General features: G+C 46.4%; 2 protein-coding genes across 8 annotated transcripts in view; one reads left to right on the forward strand and one right to left on the reverse strand.

Moving 5' to 3' along the window:
• The first annotated feature begins 286 nt into the window (after positions 1 to 286).
• Positions 287 to 1,536, forward strand: LOC112254389 (DNA-binding protein inhibitor ID-1). The gene is made up of 2 exons (XM_024426926.2): positions 287 to 796; positions 993 to 1,536. The coding sequence occupies exons 1-2, from the start codon at positions 440 to 442 to the stop codon at positions 1,026 to 1,028; spliced, it is 393 nt and encodes a 130-aa protein (XP_024282694.1). The 5' UTR covers positions 287 to 439; the 3' UTR covers positions 1,029 to 1,536.
• Positions 1,537 to 8,088: 6,552 nt separating this feature from the next.
• The window catches only part of LOC112254390 (nuclear receptor coactivator 3), a 64,214-nt gene continuing 53,343 nt past the window's right edge, over positions 8,089 to 18,959 (reverse strand). For 5 of the 7 annotated variants that reach the window (XM_024426929.2, XM_024426930.2, XM_024426931.2 and 2 more), the window contains 17 exons: positions 18,734 to 18,908; positions 18,404 to 18,601; positions 18,127 to 18,213; positions 16,304 to 16,447; positions 15,945 to 16,092; positions 14,192 to 15,767; positions 13,144 to 13,270; positions 12,754 to 12,987; positions 12,408 to 12,638; positions 12,195 to 12,312; positions 11,864 to 12,035; positions 11,433 to 11,750; positions 11,178 to 11,279; positions 10,804 to 11,050; positions 10,398 to 10,566; positions 10,083 to 10,302; positions 8,089 to 9,947 (listed from right to left, as the gene is read on the reverse strand). In XM_024426929.2, the coding sequence (XP_024282697.1) occupies positions 9,936 to 9,947; positions 10,083 to 10,302; positions 10,398 to 10,566; positions 10,804 to 11,050; positions 11,178 to 11,279; positions 11,433 to 11,750; positions 11,864 to 12,035; positions 12,195 to 12,312; positions 12,408 to 12,638; positions 12,754 to 12,987; positions 13,144 to 13,270; positions 14,192 to 15,767; positions 15,945 to 16,092; positions 16,304 to 16,447; positions 18,127 to 18,213; positions 18,404 to 18,601; positions 18,734 to 18,908 (4,278 nt within the window). In that variant the 3' untranslated portion in view covers positions 8,089 to 9,935. The remainder of the gene's footprint in view (positions 9,948 to 10,082; positions 10,303 to 10,397; positions 10,567 to 10,803; positions 11,051 to 11,177; positions 11,280 to 11,432; positions 11,751 to 11,863; positions 12,036 to 12,194; positions 12,313 to 12,407; positions 12,639 to 12,753; positions 12,988 to 13,143; positions 13,271 to 14,191; positions 15,768 to 15,944; positions 16,093 to 16,303; positions 16,448 to 18,126; positions 18,214 to 18,403; positions 18,602 to 18,733; positions 18,909 to 18,959) is intronic. The other 2 variants (XM_024426935.2, XM_024426934.2) reach the window with 2 other exon arrangements.

Consider the following 18,959-nt stretch of genomic DNA (forward strand, 5'->3'; position numbering starts at 1 on the left):
CCAACCCTTCAGTGTCCCCAGGCACTCTACACCTGCAGAGTCCCCAAGCCATGGCCAGCTGGATTCCCACATAGGCCCATCACCCGTAAAAATACACATTTGTTTCCATTTGTAACGCCTTCTCTCAAACATAATCTAAATCCTTAAAATCAGGCGCAGGGTCCCATTGGCTAAGAAAACAGTTGTGAAACGTCCTAGCACTAACACGGCTGCGCTATAGGCCCTCGCTCCGCAAACAGGACAAGTTTGGGCACGCCCCCAAGTCCTAGTCTTATAAATTCAAGGCGGTACACTCGTGCGTTGTTGAGAACTGTCAACATTGCTGAGACAATATTCCCATTACTACTAAAAATACTTTTGGAGCCTTTGCTAATCTCTATAGCTTTTACACACCATCTTTTTATTATCTTTGGAAACTACAGCTACACCTTCAGCCAATATGAAGGTTGTCGGACCTACCTGCGCACTGAAGAGTAAGGTTGGCGGCGAGGACATGGTGCGGTGCCTCGCGGACCAGAGCCTGTCCATCTCCAAATGCAAGATCCCGCTGCTGGACGAGCAGATGACCGTCTTTCTGCAAGACATGAACAGCTGCTACAGCAAGCTGAAGGAGCTGGTACCTACTCTGCCCACCAACAAGAAGGCCAGCAAGGTGGAGATCCTCCAGCACGTCATTGACTACATCTGGGACCTGCAGGTCGAGCTGGATGAACCGGAGAAGAGTCGTCAGCAGAGCAGCGTGCCCCGCACACCTCTGACCACCCTGAATGCAGAGCTGGCAAGCATCACTGTCGAGGTAAATATCACTCTGACATGCCTTTATGAGTTTCTGTAAGAACTACCTAGTGTCTCCCAATATCTGACCTAACTGTTGGAAGTAGCCTAAATATGAATAGTCTGTAGCCGTGCGTAAAGTTGGTTTATAACAGTGAATAAAGTTATGGTGCATTGTCACAGCAAACACGGACCTAACGTTTGTATCTTCTCTCCAGAATGGATGCTCGGATGACAGAATCATGTGCCGCTAGACTTCTCGGAGCATCGCCCCTTGTATCGTTCCAGAGCGAGCACCACGAAGAAAGAATAAGGTTACATTATGTGACATTCGATCACAAACAAACCTTGAGCCAAGTAGGGAAGTTGCAACCTCCCATGCTAGAAAATACTTTTGATGGACATTCTCAAGAAGAGGGGAATTGTCACTCGAGGCATTCGATCCATCCCGAGGTCTCTGATCTCATGGAGACTAGTGGGTCGTAATAGACTGTGTTAGTCATGGGACCATGGCAGTTACTGCAAAGAGCTTCGCCTGTTGTTGTGTTGACTTTCTCAAGAAAGACAACGTTTCTCTTACGTTTTGTAAAACATGTATGAAATTCAACATTTTGTAAAATAAAATGTATTCATTTTCTCAGTATCCTGAGCGACAAAATGTATTGTATATTACAATGCCACACTATGTGAAAAATATTGTTGTTTTTTTACAATGTACATTCATGGTGTTTTTATTAAAATAAGGCAATTATTTTAAACATGGCTTTTGATGTTTATGGTCTGTGTGTGTGTCACATCATTACCCCGTCACATCACATTTACAGTTAGCCATTATACATTTACTATAGTGTTTACAAGTGCACATAAGATGATGTACAGGCTGAGAGAAGAAAGAGGGAAACAAACATTCCCTGAACTGTCATTAACTATTCAGAATTAGCTGTCCCAGCTCCTGAAATGAAATTGGACCACCGCTGGTAGCCTACATAATGACTTAACTGTTAACTTGGACTTTGCTTTTATAGGCCTCGTTAACATATCAAATAACACGGCGAAGTCTTGAGCGTTGAGTCAAAATGTCTTCACGGTATTGACAATGATAACTAGCATGCAGAAGATATGTGCGGAATTGTATATAATGTTATGCACTCACTGTCAAACACATTAGGAAAGGTATAGGCAAGTATTCGGTCTAATCAGGAATTCATCAAAAATAGATAAATTGGGATATACTATAAAACACTGAAATCAATAATTGTGTTTTAGTTCAGGATCCTTTTTTATTTCGGAAAGGCAGGGGTTAAATCGGCAATTCTTTGAAAGATTTATTCTGTCTCCCCTGGTGCAATGTTTTTCCCATTTCCCTGCGGTGCGATGCGCACAGCTGCAGCCCCGGCGTTCTGAGGCACGGCCAGTGTGTGATTGTGTTTGTGTGATAGCTTTGTGCCAAGGGCAGGGGAGGGCGACCGGGCCCAGACTGAGCGGCGCCTCCGCACACCTGGGGAAGTTCAGGTTAAATAGCTCCACATTCCTCAACACACAGCTGATTGAAACATTAACAAACAGTACTCCACGAGCCAGGCCACAGATGGGCCGGGCGCTCTGCCAAGAAAGAGACTCGCTCTCTGTTGTAGATTATATTCCCACACATAGGAGACATACAGCTATTAATATATACTTTTCACTTTTTTATTTGTGTTAATAAACATAGAACTAAACTAAATAAGTGTAATTATTTAATATTTAATACGTGTGTTATGTAGGTCTATGCTTAGTTGTGGATTAAATGCCAGTGTTTATTTTTTATTTTACCCCCTTTTCTCCCCAATTTTGTGATATCCAATTGCGATCTTGTCTCATCGCTGCAACTTCCAAACTGGCTCGGGAGAGGCAAAGGTCGAGTCATGCAACCTCTGAAACATGACCCTCCAAACCGCGCTTCTTAACACCCGCCTGCTTAACCTGGAAGCCAGTTGCACCAATGTGTCGGGGGAAAGTGATGACCAGAATCAGCCTGCAGGCACCCGGCCCACCACAAGGAGTCGCTAAAGTGCGATGAGCCAAGTAAAGCCCCCCCCCAAAACCCGGAAGACGCTGGACCAATTGTGCGCCGCCCTATGGGTCTCCTGGTCACAGACCTGTTGTGATACAGCCTGGGATCGAACCTGGGTCTGTAGTGACGCCTCAAGCACTACAATGCTGTGCTTTAGACCGCTGCGCTACTCGTAGGCCCCATATGCCAGTGTTTTTATACTGCATATTTATACTGTATATTCTTTCAACAATGATATTTTCACATTTGATTTGACTTTTCAATCACACATTCTTTCAGAGGAAGTTTACGAGCCCGCTTACATAATTCTGCCTCGGAATGTTGGATAGGCTACATATAGGGCATATCCTACACAGTGATATAACCAACATTGCATATTTGCTTTAATTACATCCTTTATCTAGGAGTGTGGGTGGGTAGCCAGCCAGGCAATGAGTGTGTAGCCTGTTAGTCTATGTTTTTTGGAATGCCTTATAATATACTGCTCCCATGTGGCCGCTCATTGGACTACAGTCTTTGACACTCAGATACCACCCAAAGAACATCATATGTCTCAATCTGACCACAGGAGTCATGTGTAAAACATGCACTGTGCAATGTTATTGGGATTTACACCACTCTTTACAGTTCAAAGATCACTCCAAAACCTTTATACTTCTTGTTGCAGTAAAATATATACAGTTGGAAGTTTACATACACTTAGGTTGGAGTCATTAAAACTTGCTTTTTCAACCTTTCCACAAATTTCTTGTTAAGAAGCTATAGTTTTGGCAAGTCAGTTAGGACATCTACTATGAACATGACACAAGTAATTTTTCCAACAATTGTTTACAGACAGACAATTTCACTTAGAATTCACTGTATCACAATTCCAGTGGGTCAGAAGTTTACATACACTAAGTTGACTGTGCCTTTAAACAGTTTGGAAAATTCCAGAAAATGACATCATGGCTTTAGAAGCTTCTGATAGGCTAATTGACATAATTTGAGTCAATTGGAGGTGTACCTGTGGATGTATTTCAAGGCCTACTTTCAAACTCAGTGACTCTTTGCTTGACATAATGGGTCAGCCAAGACCTCAGAAAAAATAGTAGACCTCCACAAGTCTGGTTCATCTTTGGGAGCAATTTACAAATGCCTGAAGGTATCACGTTCATCTGTACAAACAATAGTACGTAAGTATAAACACCATGGGACCACGCAGCCGTCATACCGCCGAGGAAGGAGATGCATTCTGTCTCCTAGAGATGAACGTACTTTGGTGTGAAAAGTGCAAATCAATCCCAGAACAGCAGCAAAGGACCTTGTGAGGATGCTGGAGGAAACCGGTACAAAAGTATCGATATCCACAGTAAAACGAGTCCTATATCGACATAACCTGAAAGGCCACTCAGCAAGGAAAAAGCCACTGCTCCAAAACCACCATAAAAAAGCCAGACTACGGTTTGCAACTGCACATGGGGACAAAGATCATACTTTTTGGAGAAATATCTTCTGGTCTGATGAAACAAAAATAGAACTGTTTGGCCATCGTTATGTTTGGAGGAAAAAGGGGAGGCTTGCAAGCCGAAGAACACCATCCCAACCGTGAAGCACAGGGGTGGCAGCATCATGTTGTGGGGGTGCTTTGCTGCAGGAGGGCTGGTGCACTTCACAAAATAGATGGCGTCATGAGGCAGGAAAATTCTGTGGATAGATTGAGGCAACATCTCAAGACATCAGTCAGGAAATTAAAGCTGGTCACAAATGGGTCTTCCAAATGGACAATGACCCGAAGCATACTTCCAAAGTTGTGGCAAAATGGCTTAAGGACAACAAAGTCAAGGTATTGGAGTGGCCATCACAAAGCCCTGACCTCAATCCTATAGAAATTTGTGGGCAGAACTGAAAAAGAGTGTGCGAGCAAAGAGGCCTACAAACCTGACTCAGTTACACCAGCTCTGTCAGGAGGAATGGGCTAAAATTCACTCAACTTATTGTGGGAAGCTTGTGGAAGGCTACCCAAAACATTTGACCCAAGTTAAACAATTTAAAGGCAATGCTACCAAATACAAATTCAGTGTATGTCAACTTCTGACCCACTGGGAATGTGATGAAAGAAATAAAAGCTGAAATAAATTATTCTCTCTACTATTATTCTGACATTTCACATTCTTAAAATAAAGTGGTGATCCTAACTGAGACGGGGGATTTGTACTAGGATTAAATGTCAGGAATTGTGAAAAACTGAGTTTAAATGTATTTGGTTAAGGTGTATGTAAACTTCTGACTTCAACTGTACAGTACACGTCAAAAGTTTGGACACACCTACTCATTCAAGGGTTTATTTTTTATTATTTTCAACATTATAGAATAATAGTGAAGACATACAAACTATGAAATAACACATATGGAATCATGTACTAACCAAAAAAGGGTTAAACAAATCAAATATATTTTGTGTATGAGATTCTTCAAAGTAGCCACACTTTGCCTTGATGACAGCTTTGCACACTCTTGGCATTTTCTCAACAAGCTTCATAAGGTTGGGATGCTTTTCCAACAGAAGGAGTTCCCACATATGCTGAGCACTTGTTGGCTGCATTTCCTTCACTCTGCGGTCCAACTCATCCCAAACCATTCGGTTGAGGTCGGGTGATTGTGGAGGCCAGGTCATCTGATGCACCACTCCATCGCTCTCTTTCTTGGTCAAATGGCCCTTACTCAGCCTGGAGGTGTGTTTTGGGTCATTGTCCTGTTGAAAAACAAATAATAGTCCCATTAAGCACAAACCAGATGGGATGGCGTATTGCTGCAGAATGCTGTGGTAGCCATGCTGGTTAAGTGTGCCTCGAATTCTTAATAAATCACGGAGTGTTTCACCAGCAAAGCGCCCCCACCTCCATGCTTCACGGTGGGCACCACACATGCAGAGATCATATGTTCACCTACTCTGCGTCTCACAAAGACATGGCGGTTAGAACCAAACATCTCAAATTTGGACTCATCAGACCAAAGGAGATATTTCCACCAGTCTTATGTCCATTGCTTGTGTTTCTTGTCCCATGCAAGACTCTTATTATTGGTGTCCTTTAGTAGTGGTTTCTTCGCAGAAATTGGACTATGAAGGCCTGCGTCACACAGTCTCCTCTGAACAGTTGATCTTGAGATGTGTCTGTTACTTGAACACTGTGAAGCATTTATTTGGGCTGCAACCGGAGGTGCAGTTAATTGCCAAATATGAGTCTGGTAACTAATGAACTTATCCTCTGCAGCAGAGGTAACTCTGGGTCTTCGTTTCCTGTGGCGGTCCTCTTGAGACATTTTCATCATAGCGCTTGATGGTTTTTGCGACTGCGCTTAAAACTTTCAAAGTTCGTGAAATTTTACAGATTAAGACATGAAGGTCAATCAAAGTTATGGACTGTCGTTTCTCTTTGCTTATTTGAGCTGTTTTTGCCATAATATGAACTTGGTCTTTTACCAAATAGGGCCATCTTCTGTATGCCAACCCTACCTTGTCTTAACACAACTGATTGGCTCAAACACATTAAGAAGGAAAGAAATTACACAAATGAACTTTAAACAAGGCACACGTTACTTGAAATTCATTACAGGGGACTACCTCATGAAGCTGGTTGAGCGAATGCCAAGTCTGCAAAGCTGTCAAGGCAAAGGGTGGCTACATTGAATCATCTCAAATATAATTTTGATTTAACACTTTTGGTTACTACATGATTCCATAGGTGTTATGTCATAGTCACTATTATTCTACAATGTAGAAAATAGTAAAAAATAAAAAAACCTTGAATGAGTACAGTGACGGAAAAAAAGTATTTGATCCCTTGCTGATTTTGTATGTTTGCCCACTGACAAAGAAATGATCAGTCTATAATTTTAATGGTAGGTTGATTTGAACAGTGAGAGGCAGAACAAAAAAGTCCAGAAAAACTTGTCAAAAATGTTATAAATTGATTTGCATTTAAATGAGGGAAATAAGTATTTGACCCCTCTGCAAAACATTATTTTGTGATTGCCAACAAGGGCTTTGCCACCAAGTACTGAGGTCAGACGTTTCTTGTAGTTGGCCACCAGGTTTGCACACATCTCAGGAGGGATTTTGTCCCACTCCTCTTTGCAGATCTTCTCCAAGTCATTAAGGTTGAGGTTGACGTTTGGCAACTCGAACCTTCAGCTCCCTCCACAGATTTTCTATGGGATTAAGGTCTGGAGACTGGCTAGGCCACTCCAGGACCTTAATGTGCTTATTTCTTGAGCCACTCCTTTGTTGCCTTGGCCGTGTGTTTTGGGTCATTGTCATGCTGGAATACCCATCCACGACCCATTTTCAATGCCCTGGCTGGGGGAATGAGGTTCTCACCCAAGATTTGACGGTACATGGCCCTGTCCATCGTCCCTTTGAAGCGGTGAAGTTCTCCTGTCCCTTTAGCAGAAAAACAGCCTCAAAGCATAATGTTTCCACCTCCATATTTGACAGTGGGGATGGTGTTCTTGGGGGTCATAGGCAGCATTCCTCCTCCTCCTCCAAACACAGCGGGTTGATGCCAGAGCTCCATTTTGGTCTCATCTGACCACAACACTTTCACCCACTGGTCCTCTGAATCATTCAGATGTTCTTGGCAAACTTCAGACGGGCATGTATGTGTGCTTTCTTGAGCAGGGGGACCTTGCAGGCACTGCAGGATTTCAGTCCTTCACGGCGTAGTGTGTTACCAATTGTTTTCTTGGTGACTATGGTCCCAGCTGCCTTGAGATCATTGACAAGATCCTCCTGTGTAGTTCTGGGCTGACTCCTCACCATTCTCATGATCATTGAAACTCCACGAGGTGAGATCTTGCATGGAGCCCCAGGCAGAGGGAGATTGACAGTTCTTTTGTGTTTCTTCCATTTGCGAATAATCGCACTGTTGTCACCTTCTCACCAAGCTGCTTGGCGATGGGCTTGTAGCCCATTCCAGCCTTGTGTAGGTCTACAATCTTGTCCCTGACATCCTTGGAGAGCTCTTTGGTCTTGGCCATGGTGGAGAGTTTGGAATCTGATTGATTGCTTCTGTGGACAGGTGTCTTTTATACAAGTAACAAACTGAGATTAGGAGCACTCCCCTCAATTCTTCTTTATTAATGAACAGCGGGCAAAAAAAAAAACTACAGTTGGGAGTCATGTGTTTAAATAAACATTTACATCAAAATCAGGACAAACTGTCATATACATCCTATAAAATAAAAAAAGGAAACAAAATAAGAATACCCAGGTGAAAAGATCCTTTGTTTTTGCTCTTTATTAAAATTCTACCTAGGTAATTTTATGAAGTGATTAAAAACAGGACATTGAACATTTATATTTTGAGAGAAAAAAAAATCCATATGGTATTCCTCTTCCACAGCAAAGGACTTTGCCAGTCAATTATAGATCCACACATTACTGCTACTGTTAACTACCCACTGGCCTCTGAACAATACGCAGTCCCCTATGCTTTCAGTACAAAATCAAAAATATGCATTTATCATTTCATAAAATGTACCCGGTAACTGTCTGCATATACAATGCATAGATAAAAAATGTACACCGTCAACGTCAGAAGCTATACAATGAACTGGAAAAATATCTTTGGATTGCGCACAGTTAAGGTAGATTTCTCAGAGTGAAGAATAACAGTCAAAGGAAATGATGAAGGCTAGAGCTAGGCAAGGAACAATAACTACTTTAGGAACAGTCCCTTGTTAACTCCTGAAACTGTCCCCCCATCCCATCTTTTTCTACAATGTTTACATACCTGTATCCTACACATCAGCTTGCCAACCATCTGCTCATTTGAGGGACTGTCCTTTCTTCATTCACCATCAAACATTTTGATAATTTCAGAAGTTCCAAACAGTCAACACACCAAATCAGAAGTAAAAGTGCTTCTAAAAAGAAATAGATGGCTTTTATCACATAAAAAAAAAAATGTTCAGAGGACAAGGACCAAGTGGAAAATGGGAAACCCACACCCTCACTCATGTTCCAAAAGGTTCAAATTAACTGCAAACTAAGTGTATTGACCTTCTAGACAAAGATGAGTTAGAATTTGACCAAGTCTTACACTGTGCAAAAAAAAGTGATCTATAAAAAGCATGTATAAAGACATTTATGATACATTTATAGCATATTTACAATTTGTATTCACATAGAACACATTCGTGACTAATTTGATCTAATACTGGAGTACCGTTTGCTTAGGAGTTCATGACGCTCAGTTCACGTTTAAAGCAGAGGTTTTATTGCTTGAATCTGCATAATATATAGAAATAACCTGTGCTTATAGCTCCTGATGATTTAAAAATAAAACGAGGTGCATCCAAAGGATAAAAGGAAAAGAAACCCAATGCTGTGAATGCATTGAATCGCTGGTAAGGCTGTAATGACTAAGAAATATTGCAACAATCCTTTTCCATAGAAGCCTTCTGGTAAAGTGCAGCCATAGCTAGTTGTACCGTATCCCATCCTGTTCCCAAATAGATTCTGTTTCCCAGTGTTGATGCTGAATACTGCATGACAGCTAGCTCCAGGGGTCAAGAGGTGTTAGTCGGATTCCGTTGCAAAACATTTCGCAACGGAAACAGTTTACTCCAAATTGAGAATTTTTTTTGCAACAAAAACAAGTTTCTATTGGACAAATTCAGGTAGGTCCCTCAGTTCTGTTCCATTTGGTCTGTTTGCTTCCAAGAGTAAATGGTATCTGTTGCAAAATGTTTTGCAATGGAATCCGACTAACACACACGATGAGGCCTCCTCTGGTGTAGAAGGCAGGACGCCGATTACACTCCCACAGGTTAGAGGAAGAAAAAGCATGGCGTCTTCTTGAACTAAGCCACTCATATACTCCTCCAGAGAGAAGAAACCTACATTGAGAGGCTGCATTAGGTATGAGGTGTCTTTATTTCAGTCTCTCATTCTCACTGAGGCTTCTTTCGAGTCTCTCTACACACAGGTCTGAGAACAGTGGCGGGAGCAGATCTTGGCGCTGTGTCTGGTGGCCCCTGGCCAGGCCATCTCCCACCCACCCAGGTGGTGCACTGTAGTCTCTGCTGCCTTCCTGGTGAAGGCTCTTATTGATTACATACGTTTTCAGCAATATTTCTGTAAATGACAAAAAATGTAGGCTATTGTTACAATACATTCACACAGTTCAGGCTGAGCTATAAAATAACTCAAAGTTAAGTTGTGACCTTTATAACAATCTTCATTTACTTACAAATGACTAAAACTATTTACCTGTTCAGGTCCCATTGGCATTCTGCCCATTCCCATGGAGTTCGTGCCCATCTGCATTTGTCCCTGCATTTGCCCAGACATTTGGCCCTGCATCTGGACCATCTGTGCTCTACCAGCACCACTGACCGGACCTGGCCCGCCCATGGAGCCATTCATCATCATGGGCCCCCCAAACTGGCCTGGGTTCCCCTGCTGGGTGAACTGCTGCTGGGGGTATGAGCTGAAACACAGAGGTATAAAGAACAAAGTAGAGGAGATAGAGAAGGAAGTAATGGGAGTGTTTTTTGCCATTACATCAGTGTATATCAGACATACTTGTTCCGTGCCATGCCAACCTGTGGCCAGCCTTTCATGTCTGCCGACTGGTACATGGGGCTGCCTTGAGGGTGTTGTTGCATCACGGGATTCTGAGGCCCTCCCATGTGACCTGGCATCATGTTGCTGCCTGCGCCTACAAATGAGGGGTCTCCCTGCTGGTTCATTCCTGTATGCACAGCCAGAAACAAGTCTTATTTCATGTCTGCATTGTAAAGTCTGTTAAAAATAACAGTTAGAAAGAGAGAAAGTCAGTTTACGTTACAACACCTATGAATGGAAAAACTCCTGGTCAGAAGGGGAAAGAGTTGTGAGAACATAGCCTTCTATTTTAGAGAATAGTCAACGTATGAGACTCATCAAGGCTAGTAAATAAATGGATACGAATTTAGGTCAGATAGCTCACCATAGTTTCCACCGTAGGTGAACTGCTGCTGTCCTGGCTGGTTCATGGGTGGGCCTGCCATGGGGTTGTCCATGCCTGCAGGGGCCGTTACGTTAGGAGGGGGGCTGAAGCCTCCTGCTGCAGCCTGTTGCTGCTGTTGCTGCTGCTGCTGTTGCTGCATTAGCATCATCATCCGCTGTCTCCTCATCTGTATGGTCATCATCTCTCTGCTGCGCTGAGCCATCATCTGAGCATTCAAGAAGCCAGGCTGACCAAGCAGACAGGGGAAAACACTGAAATGACTGCAAGTACTGCATGGGTTTCAGTGTGTGTCTGCGGTGGTCTGCCCTAGCAGATGTTGATTTTAAATGGAGCAAGATGTGGCAGGTGTGTACCTGACCGCTCATGCCGGGCTCCATCCCAGGCCGTGTTGCAGCGTTTCCTGTAGGGGCATTCTCCATCTTGATGCCCATGGCCTGACGGGTCTGGTTCATGAACTACAGCGGGAGAGAACAAAAGTTACTCCCATTTGCCATCCATATAGGTCAACCACCTGCCTGCTTTTATACGTGGCTCTGTATCGAGACCTATCACAATCAAATATAGCCTCTTATAGCAACTTCTAAGTCACGTGTGTCATATGCTAATACCTGCTGGCCCTGTAGTCTCTGCTGCAGCTGCAGTCGGAGGGGCTTGGTGGCACTCATCATGCGGGGTCTCATGTTGGCGCGGGGGTGACTCATGCCCCCCATGCCAGGGAAGCCCCCTGGGCCTGCCTGAGCCCCCATCTGGTTCATGGGGTTGAAGCCAGAAGGGGACTGGCCCTGCATGGGGTTGGCCACATAGGCTGACTGCATGCCCATGGAGGGGGGTCCTGGGTACCCCTGGCCATACATGGGTTTCTGCTCCATCCCCATGGAGGTGTCTGGTCCTGGGACAGGACCTGGCTGCTGCTCTGGACCAGGACTCTGGGAGGGAGAGGTCAGACATGATCAAAATAACAGTGTGGTTCTTGTCACATGGTTTATAGGGACTGTAGATAGAGGACGCTCCATGTTATCCGAATGTCCTCATAAGGTACCTGTCCTACGAGGTCGGGGATGCCCAGGGCCCGGTCGATCTCCTCAAGGGCAATAACATCAGTGTTGTTGAGCAGAGAGTCCAGCTGGTCCAGCAGCGCCAGCTCCTCACTCTGCCCCTGGCTGGTGGAGGGCGGCACCAGGAGCTCATCCAGGGGGTTCCCAAACTGACGCCTGGTACACAACAAGGGGGAGGGGGGTCAGTGCAGGCACTTATTGTATACCGAGGAGGCAATGTACTCCACACCGCGTGTTATTGATGTGTGGGTTAATAGGAGACAGAGCAAACAGATGAATGTGTACAAGTGTGTGTGGATGATGATGCTTATTCACCTATTTGTGGTAGCTGGTGGTCCGTCTATTCCCATTGCACTGTCAGGCCAGGAGGGGGACAGAGGTGGAGGACCCTGCCCACTGAAGGGACTCATCCCCATATTCACCTCACTGGAACCTGTAGAGGCAGTAGAATTCAGCATGAACCAATCAAACATCTACCAACAGGAAGAACACAGCTGGTAATATTTACACAGACGCGTCAGTACATACCCATTTCTACGAGTTGCTGCTGCAGCATAGACCTGGTGTTGCCAGGTAAACTGTTGGACCTGATGACCATGGGGCCTCTCATCATGCCCTTGGAGTTGAAGTCCATCCCTGGCCGGCCCATTGAGGGGTGACCTGGCACCCCCACAGGACTTCCACTGGACCTGGGCATCCCCCAGTCACCTTGCCCTGCCATGGGAGGCCGCTGTGGCATCCCCATACCCCTGTTCATACCTCCAGGGGAACACAAACAGTGCAGTTATTATCCATGAACTAGACACAGTCTAGTAACTGTAGCATTCACACTGTTCCAGTCAGCTGGGAAGAGTAGTACTGGGGGGTAAGTTACTTGTGCCGGCACCGCCCCGTAGTGGACACACACCCATGCCTCCTGGTCCAGGGAAGCCGTTGGTCATGCCTGGCCGGATGTGGGCCTCCACGTTCTCCTGTTTGATGAGCATGGGGCAGGGAACGTTCCTCCGCCCCGCCAGGCATCCACCACCAACCAGGGGTTTAGCGTCCACTGACAGAGCCCTCTGGAGGGGCCCACGCCGGGCAGGCAGCATGGCTCCTCTCTCCACATCTGGAAGACACAGCAGAAGCGTCAGAACAGGCCAAGGACAAAACACTCTATAGTAAGGATGTCTGGTTTGCTGCATAACAATCAATTAAATGGCCAACATATTAGCACTTCTGATCTAGTCATAATTTAAATTAGAATACACTCATGCTAGTATACCATGGAAACTGCCTGGGCCATTTCCCTGCTGGTTTCCCCCTTCTTTTCCTGCTCTGGAGTCCGGTTCGGGATTAAACCCGGAGCTAGAGTTCCTGCGGCCTCCGAGAATTGTCTCCAGGGTTTCCATCTGGGAAAAAAAAAAATGTTACTGTTAATGAACAAGCTGCTCTTTGCTGAATAAATAATAGAAAGTAATTAACCGTAGGCAGGGCACACATTTATTTTTCAATTGATAGCACTGGTGCTCACAACTGTAAAAAGTTAGGAGCACCAGAATTTATTAAATTAGAATTGATATAGATATGAATTTTAGTTACTTCTGAATCATGTTGTGCGTTCGTTTATTATTGAAAAGCTAAAAATGTTGATACAAATACCAATAATTGAAATTATAAAGTAATTTTTTACTTTTACCCCTTTTTCTTCCCAATTTCATGACATCCAATTGGTAGTTACAGTCTTGTCTCATCACTGAAACTCCAGTACGGACTCGGGAGAGGCAAAGGTCGAGAGCCATGCGTCCTCCGAAACACGACCCAACCAAGCTGCACTGCCCGCTTAACCCGGAAGCCAGCCACACCAATGTGTCGGGAAGAAACACCGTACACCTGGCGACCGTGTCAGCGTGCATGCGCCCGGCCCGCCACAGGAGTCAGTAGACCACGATGGCACAAGGACATCTCTGCTCGCCAAACCCTCCCCTCATGCGTCAAGTTCTTGATGACATCTGTCATTCATTCAACGCAATGATCATTGATCTCCCGAAGAAGCTATCCCTTTCCTTCCTTTCTGTGCCCCCAAATGTTTGGATATACTGATCAAGTTACCAGGTTGTTAGGAAGAAAACTGGGTCAGATCTTTTGAAGTATTTGGTTTAGAAACAAGCAGTTTTTGCTGTATTAAATGGTGCAAGCATGACACTAATGAATCTGTGCGTGGGAAACAAATGGTACAGCAAAGCCTCATCACTACAACAATAATACCATTTAACGGATTTTGTCACACTGGTTGCTCTTTAGAGCCCTGACCGTAGGCACAATGTCCCTACCTCATCAGGTGGTTCAGTCTTGACCTGCTCCACAATGGGGTTGGGTTCAGACGTCGTGACCACTGAGGATGCTCCCTGGGCTCCTCTGCCCTTTGGTTGGACATCACCCCTTGCTCCTTTGGAGTCATCTTTTTTGAGGAGATAGTGGAGGAGGGCGTGGGTCTTCTCCTTCTTGGGGCTGTGAAGTTCTTGCTTCACCTCAGCCCCACTCGCCCCTGGTCCCTCTTCTGGATCTCCTGGCCCAGCCTCTGGACCCCCACCATCTGTGACCTTCCCAGTGGCCTCGGCTGTGATGCGGGCCACCTCGTCTGGGGTGTTGCCATTCTGCAGCAGCTTGTGGAGAATCTTGTGCTTCTCCTGCAGGGACTGGTTGGCAAAGTGTGCTGCTGCAGCAGCTGCTCCTAGGCCATGCTGTCCTACTGCAGCCGTGGAAGAGGATACGCCTGTGGAGGGGCTGGTCAAACCCCCCAATCCCTCCTTGGACTCAAAGCCCATGGGAGGGTTGCCAGGGCCGGCCTGGTGGTTAGGGGGCACTAGCTCCTCCGTAGGGGAGGTGAGGAGCTGCAGGAGCTTTTTGTGGCCCCCGTTGTTGTCATGGCTCGGTCGGTTGGCTTCTCCCCCGGCTGGGCCCTCACTGTTGGCCTGGCTGTCTGGGGCCACCTCTGTGGTGGGGGTGTGCTGCTGCTCTCCTCCACTGGCCAGAGTGTTGCCCGGGCTCTTGGAGTCTGAACTGCCTTGTTTACATGTTCCACCGTGGCACTGCCCCTGCTGGGTGGAGTTGGCGCCGAGGCAGCTGTCAGGCTTGTGTGTGGGGGGAGAGTTCAGGGGCGTGGGGAGGGCCGAGGGTAGAGAGGTGCCCACCCCCTCACTGATGGCCTGGAGGGCACTCAGGGAGCTGCTGGAGAAACTGGTGCTACCACCTGTGCCTCCAGGACCACAAGGGTGACCCGAGCTCATGGAAGAATGCATACCTCCTGGGGAGAAGGGGCTAGCACCTATTTTGGGGCTCCTCCTTACTCTAGGGGAGCCAATGTTCTGCTGGGGGGCATTCATCCCTGGACTGCTCTGTGGGGGGCTGGTCATGCCCCCCATACTGTATCCCGCTCCATGGAATGGGGCCTGCTGCTGCTGTGGATACTGCTGCTGCATTCCAGGGTGGTTCATCTGATTCCTCTGGTTCATTTGATTCATCTGGTTAATCCGACTCATAGAATTCATCTGGTTCAAGGAATTCATCCGAGAGTTCATTGGACGCATGGAGTTCATTTGATTCATGGAATTCATCTGACTCATGTTGTTCATCGGTTGACCCATTGAATTCGTCTGTGAGTTCATTTGATGCAACGAGCGGTTAATTTGATTCATCGGATTCATGGAGTTCATCCCATTTCCCCCTGTGTACGAGGGGCTGCCTCTCTGTCCCATGTGCCCCTGCTCTGCCCCCATACCGTAGCCCCTGTTCATGCCACCACTGCCCCCTCCAGGGGCCATGTTCATCTGAGTGTTGGGGTTGGTGACGCCCATGCCTTGGGGCCTCATCACTCCCCCCTGGTTGGTTTGGTAACCATTCTGCTCCCTGACAGAGAGAAAGAGGGGTCAGGAGTGGAAAAAGTTAATTAAAACACTACTCTACAGTATTTAAAAAAAACTCAGTTCAATCTTAGCTACTACAGCTGGGAAAAGAAAACAGTAAAATCCTACACAGAGTGATATTGATGCCATGTCTCAGAGTGCTCCAAGCTGACAGACTAACCTCTGTAGCAGATGGGTAGAGAGGAAGGTGGGTGGCTCATTGGCGGCGCGGCTACGACAGAGCTCGCTCCTGGTCTGCGCAGTGACCGGGGTGCCGTCGGAGAGAGAGAACCGGTAAGACGGCGTCTCGGCACGGCCATGCAGGAAGGCTGGAGAGGACAGAGAGAAAACCATGAAGACAGAAAATGAGACCGACCGACCAACGTGCTCATCACCGAGTAGTAGCCTTCGTTAGGAGCAGAGATGCATTGTACTTGTGCATTTATAGCAGAGTAACAAGGTGAAACATTGGTGAGAAGACATGGTGATATAGCAGGGAGCACGGAGCCAGAGAAGAGGGTTTAGCAGAGAGAGAAGTACCCTCATGGTAGTGGTGTTTGTAGGACCAGGGATGGCCCTCACTGCGATGGAGGAACATCTGCATGCAGCGCCTCACCAGGTCCTCCCACCCTGGCCGCATGGTGGTGTGGAGAGAACTCTGCTGTTCGATCTCTATCAGTTTACCTATCAGACAACATTACAGCATAAAGGGCAAGGGTCAAATGAACAGAGCAAATTTTTTTTTATGTCTTCTCACTCTCAACTGTGTTCATCTTCAGAAAACTTAACATGTGTAAATATTTGTATGAACAAAACAAGATTCAACAACTGGGACATAAACTGAACAAGTTCCACAAACATGTGACTAACAGAAATGGAATAATGAGTCACTGAACAAGGGGGAGGGGTCAAAATCTAAAATAACAGTCAATGCAGCTGGTGGCCACACCAGATACTAAGTACTGCAGTGCATCTCCTCCTCATGGACTGCACCAGATTTGCCAGTTCTTGCTGTGAGATGTTACCCCACTCTTCCACCAAGGCACCTGCAAGTTACCGGACATTTCTGGGGGAGGGACTGGCCCTCACCCTCACCCTCCGATCCAACAGGTCCCAGACGTGCTCAATGGGATTGAGATCTGGGCTCTTCGCTGGCCATGGCAGAACACTGACATTCCTGTCTTGCAGAAAATCACGCACAGAACGAGCAGTATGGCTAGTGGCATTGTCATGCTGGAGTGTCATGTCACAATGAGCCTGCAGGAAGGGTACCACATGAGGGAGGAGGATGTCTTCCCTGTAACGCACAGCACTGAGATTGCCTGCAATGCCAACAAGCTCAGTCCGATGATGCTGTGACACACCGCCAAAGACCATAACGGACCCTCCACCTCCAAATCAATCCCGCTCCAGAGTACAGGCCTCGGTGTAACGCTCGTTCCTTCAATGATAAAAACAAATCCGACCATCACCCCTGGTGAGACAAAACCACGACTCGTCAGTGAAGAGCACTTGAGAAGAGCACGGTCCGGTCTGGTCCAGCAACAGTGGGTTTGTGCCCATAGGCGACGCCGTTGCCGGTGATGTCTGGTGAGGACCTGCATTACAACAGGCCTACAAGCCCTCAGTCCAGCCTCTCTCAGCCTATTGCGGACAGTCTGAGCACCGATGGAGGGGTTGTGTGTTCCTGTACCTGTCCCGCAGGTGTGATGTTCAGATGTACCGATCCTGTGCAATTGTTGTTACACGTGGTCAGCTGTCCATCCGGTCTCCCTGTAGCGCTGTCTTAGGCATCTCACAGTGCAGACATTGCAGTTTATTGCCCTGGCCACATCTGCAGTCCTCATGCCTCCTTGCAGCATGCCTAAGGCACGTTCACACAGATGAGCAGGAACCCTGGGCATCTTCCTTTTGGTGAGTCAGTAGAAAGGCCTCTTTAGTGTCCTAAGTTTTCATAACTGTGACCATAATTGCCTACCGTCTGTAAGCTGTTAGTGTCTTAACGACCGTTCCACAGGTGCATGTTCATTTCACAAGCACGGGAAACAGTGTTTAAACCCTTTACAATGAAGATCTGTGAAGTTTTGGATTTTTACTAATTATCTTTGATAGACAGGGTCCTGAAAAAGGGCTGTTTCTTTTTTTGCTGAGTTCACATGGCAATTATATTCTTATTTAATTTTGAGCAACAAAATGTTGCATCTCAATGTTATAATCTAGTCAAACTAAACTGTATACTCCTACATTTTTGCAGATCAATAGACAATCCCAGAAGAGTGTGTTATTTTGCTCAGATTGAATGAAGGGAAAGAGCATTTGAAGAGAATGAACACGTGAATGCAGTGTGTTTACAGTCATCTCACCTGAGAGCTCATGGCGGGTGCTGAACCTCTCGGTCCTCTCCACTGCAGTGACGCGCCGGGCCACACAGATCATACACGACTGCAGGTCTGCACACACACACAACATAGCCAGTCAATATCCACAATCCTTCTCTAATGAACCTATATCAGGCTTGACAACACTTTAGTCCAACTTCCCATAATCAAGTTACAGCAACTCAATGTGAAGAGTACAGCAAGTCTGCATCATAAATAGAAACACATCTAACTGTGACATGACTGAGGAGGATTCCCCTACCTTCTCCCTCCTCCATTATGGTGCGGGGTTGAGTCAGGGCGAAGCACTGCATGGTCTCGTAGCGCTGCCTGTTGGGCCCCTCAGACGGACCATGGTTCTGATGGCTCTGCCCGTGACCGTACTTCACCAGCATACGACAATTAAAGGTGTGGCTCTTCTGCCGCGGTGCCTCTCCTCCCCATGACCCACCGTTGGGTGCTAGAAGGGGCAAGGGGACACAGTAATTGCTTTCATGCTGTGGGTTGGAAAGATTACCGTTCTGCATTACCACTAAATCCAAGTCCAATGGCACATGTATTATCGTGACTGCATTTGTGTGCGTCTGCGTACCCTTGGTCTTGGGCAGGTTCTTGTGCAGCTCCTCCCTGTCGTCCTCATGGAGGATGTTGTAGACGGAGGTGTTGATGAGCTCCTCCTGTTTGTACTGCAGGTACTGGGTCACATTGTCAGACACAAATACGATGCTGCCATCCCGGTTCACCACAAACAGGAAGCCATCCAGTGCCTGAGCCAGAGGAAAGATGCACAAAATTCTATTATCAATCAATAACTATAC

This window comes from Oncorhynchus tshawytscha, linkage group LG07 (genome assembly GCF_018296145.1).
Source record: "Oncorhynchus tshawytscha isolate Ot180627B linkage group LG07, Otsh_v2.0, whole genome shotgun sequence".
Taxonomy (NCBI): Eukaryota; Metazoa; Chordata; class Actinopteri; order Salmoniformes; family Salmonidae; genus Oncorhynchus; species Oncorhynchus tshawytscha.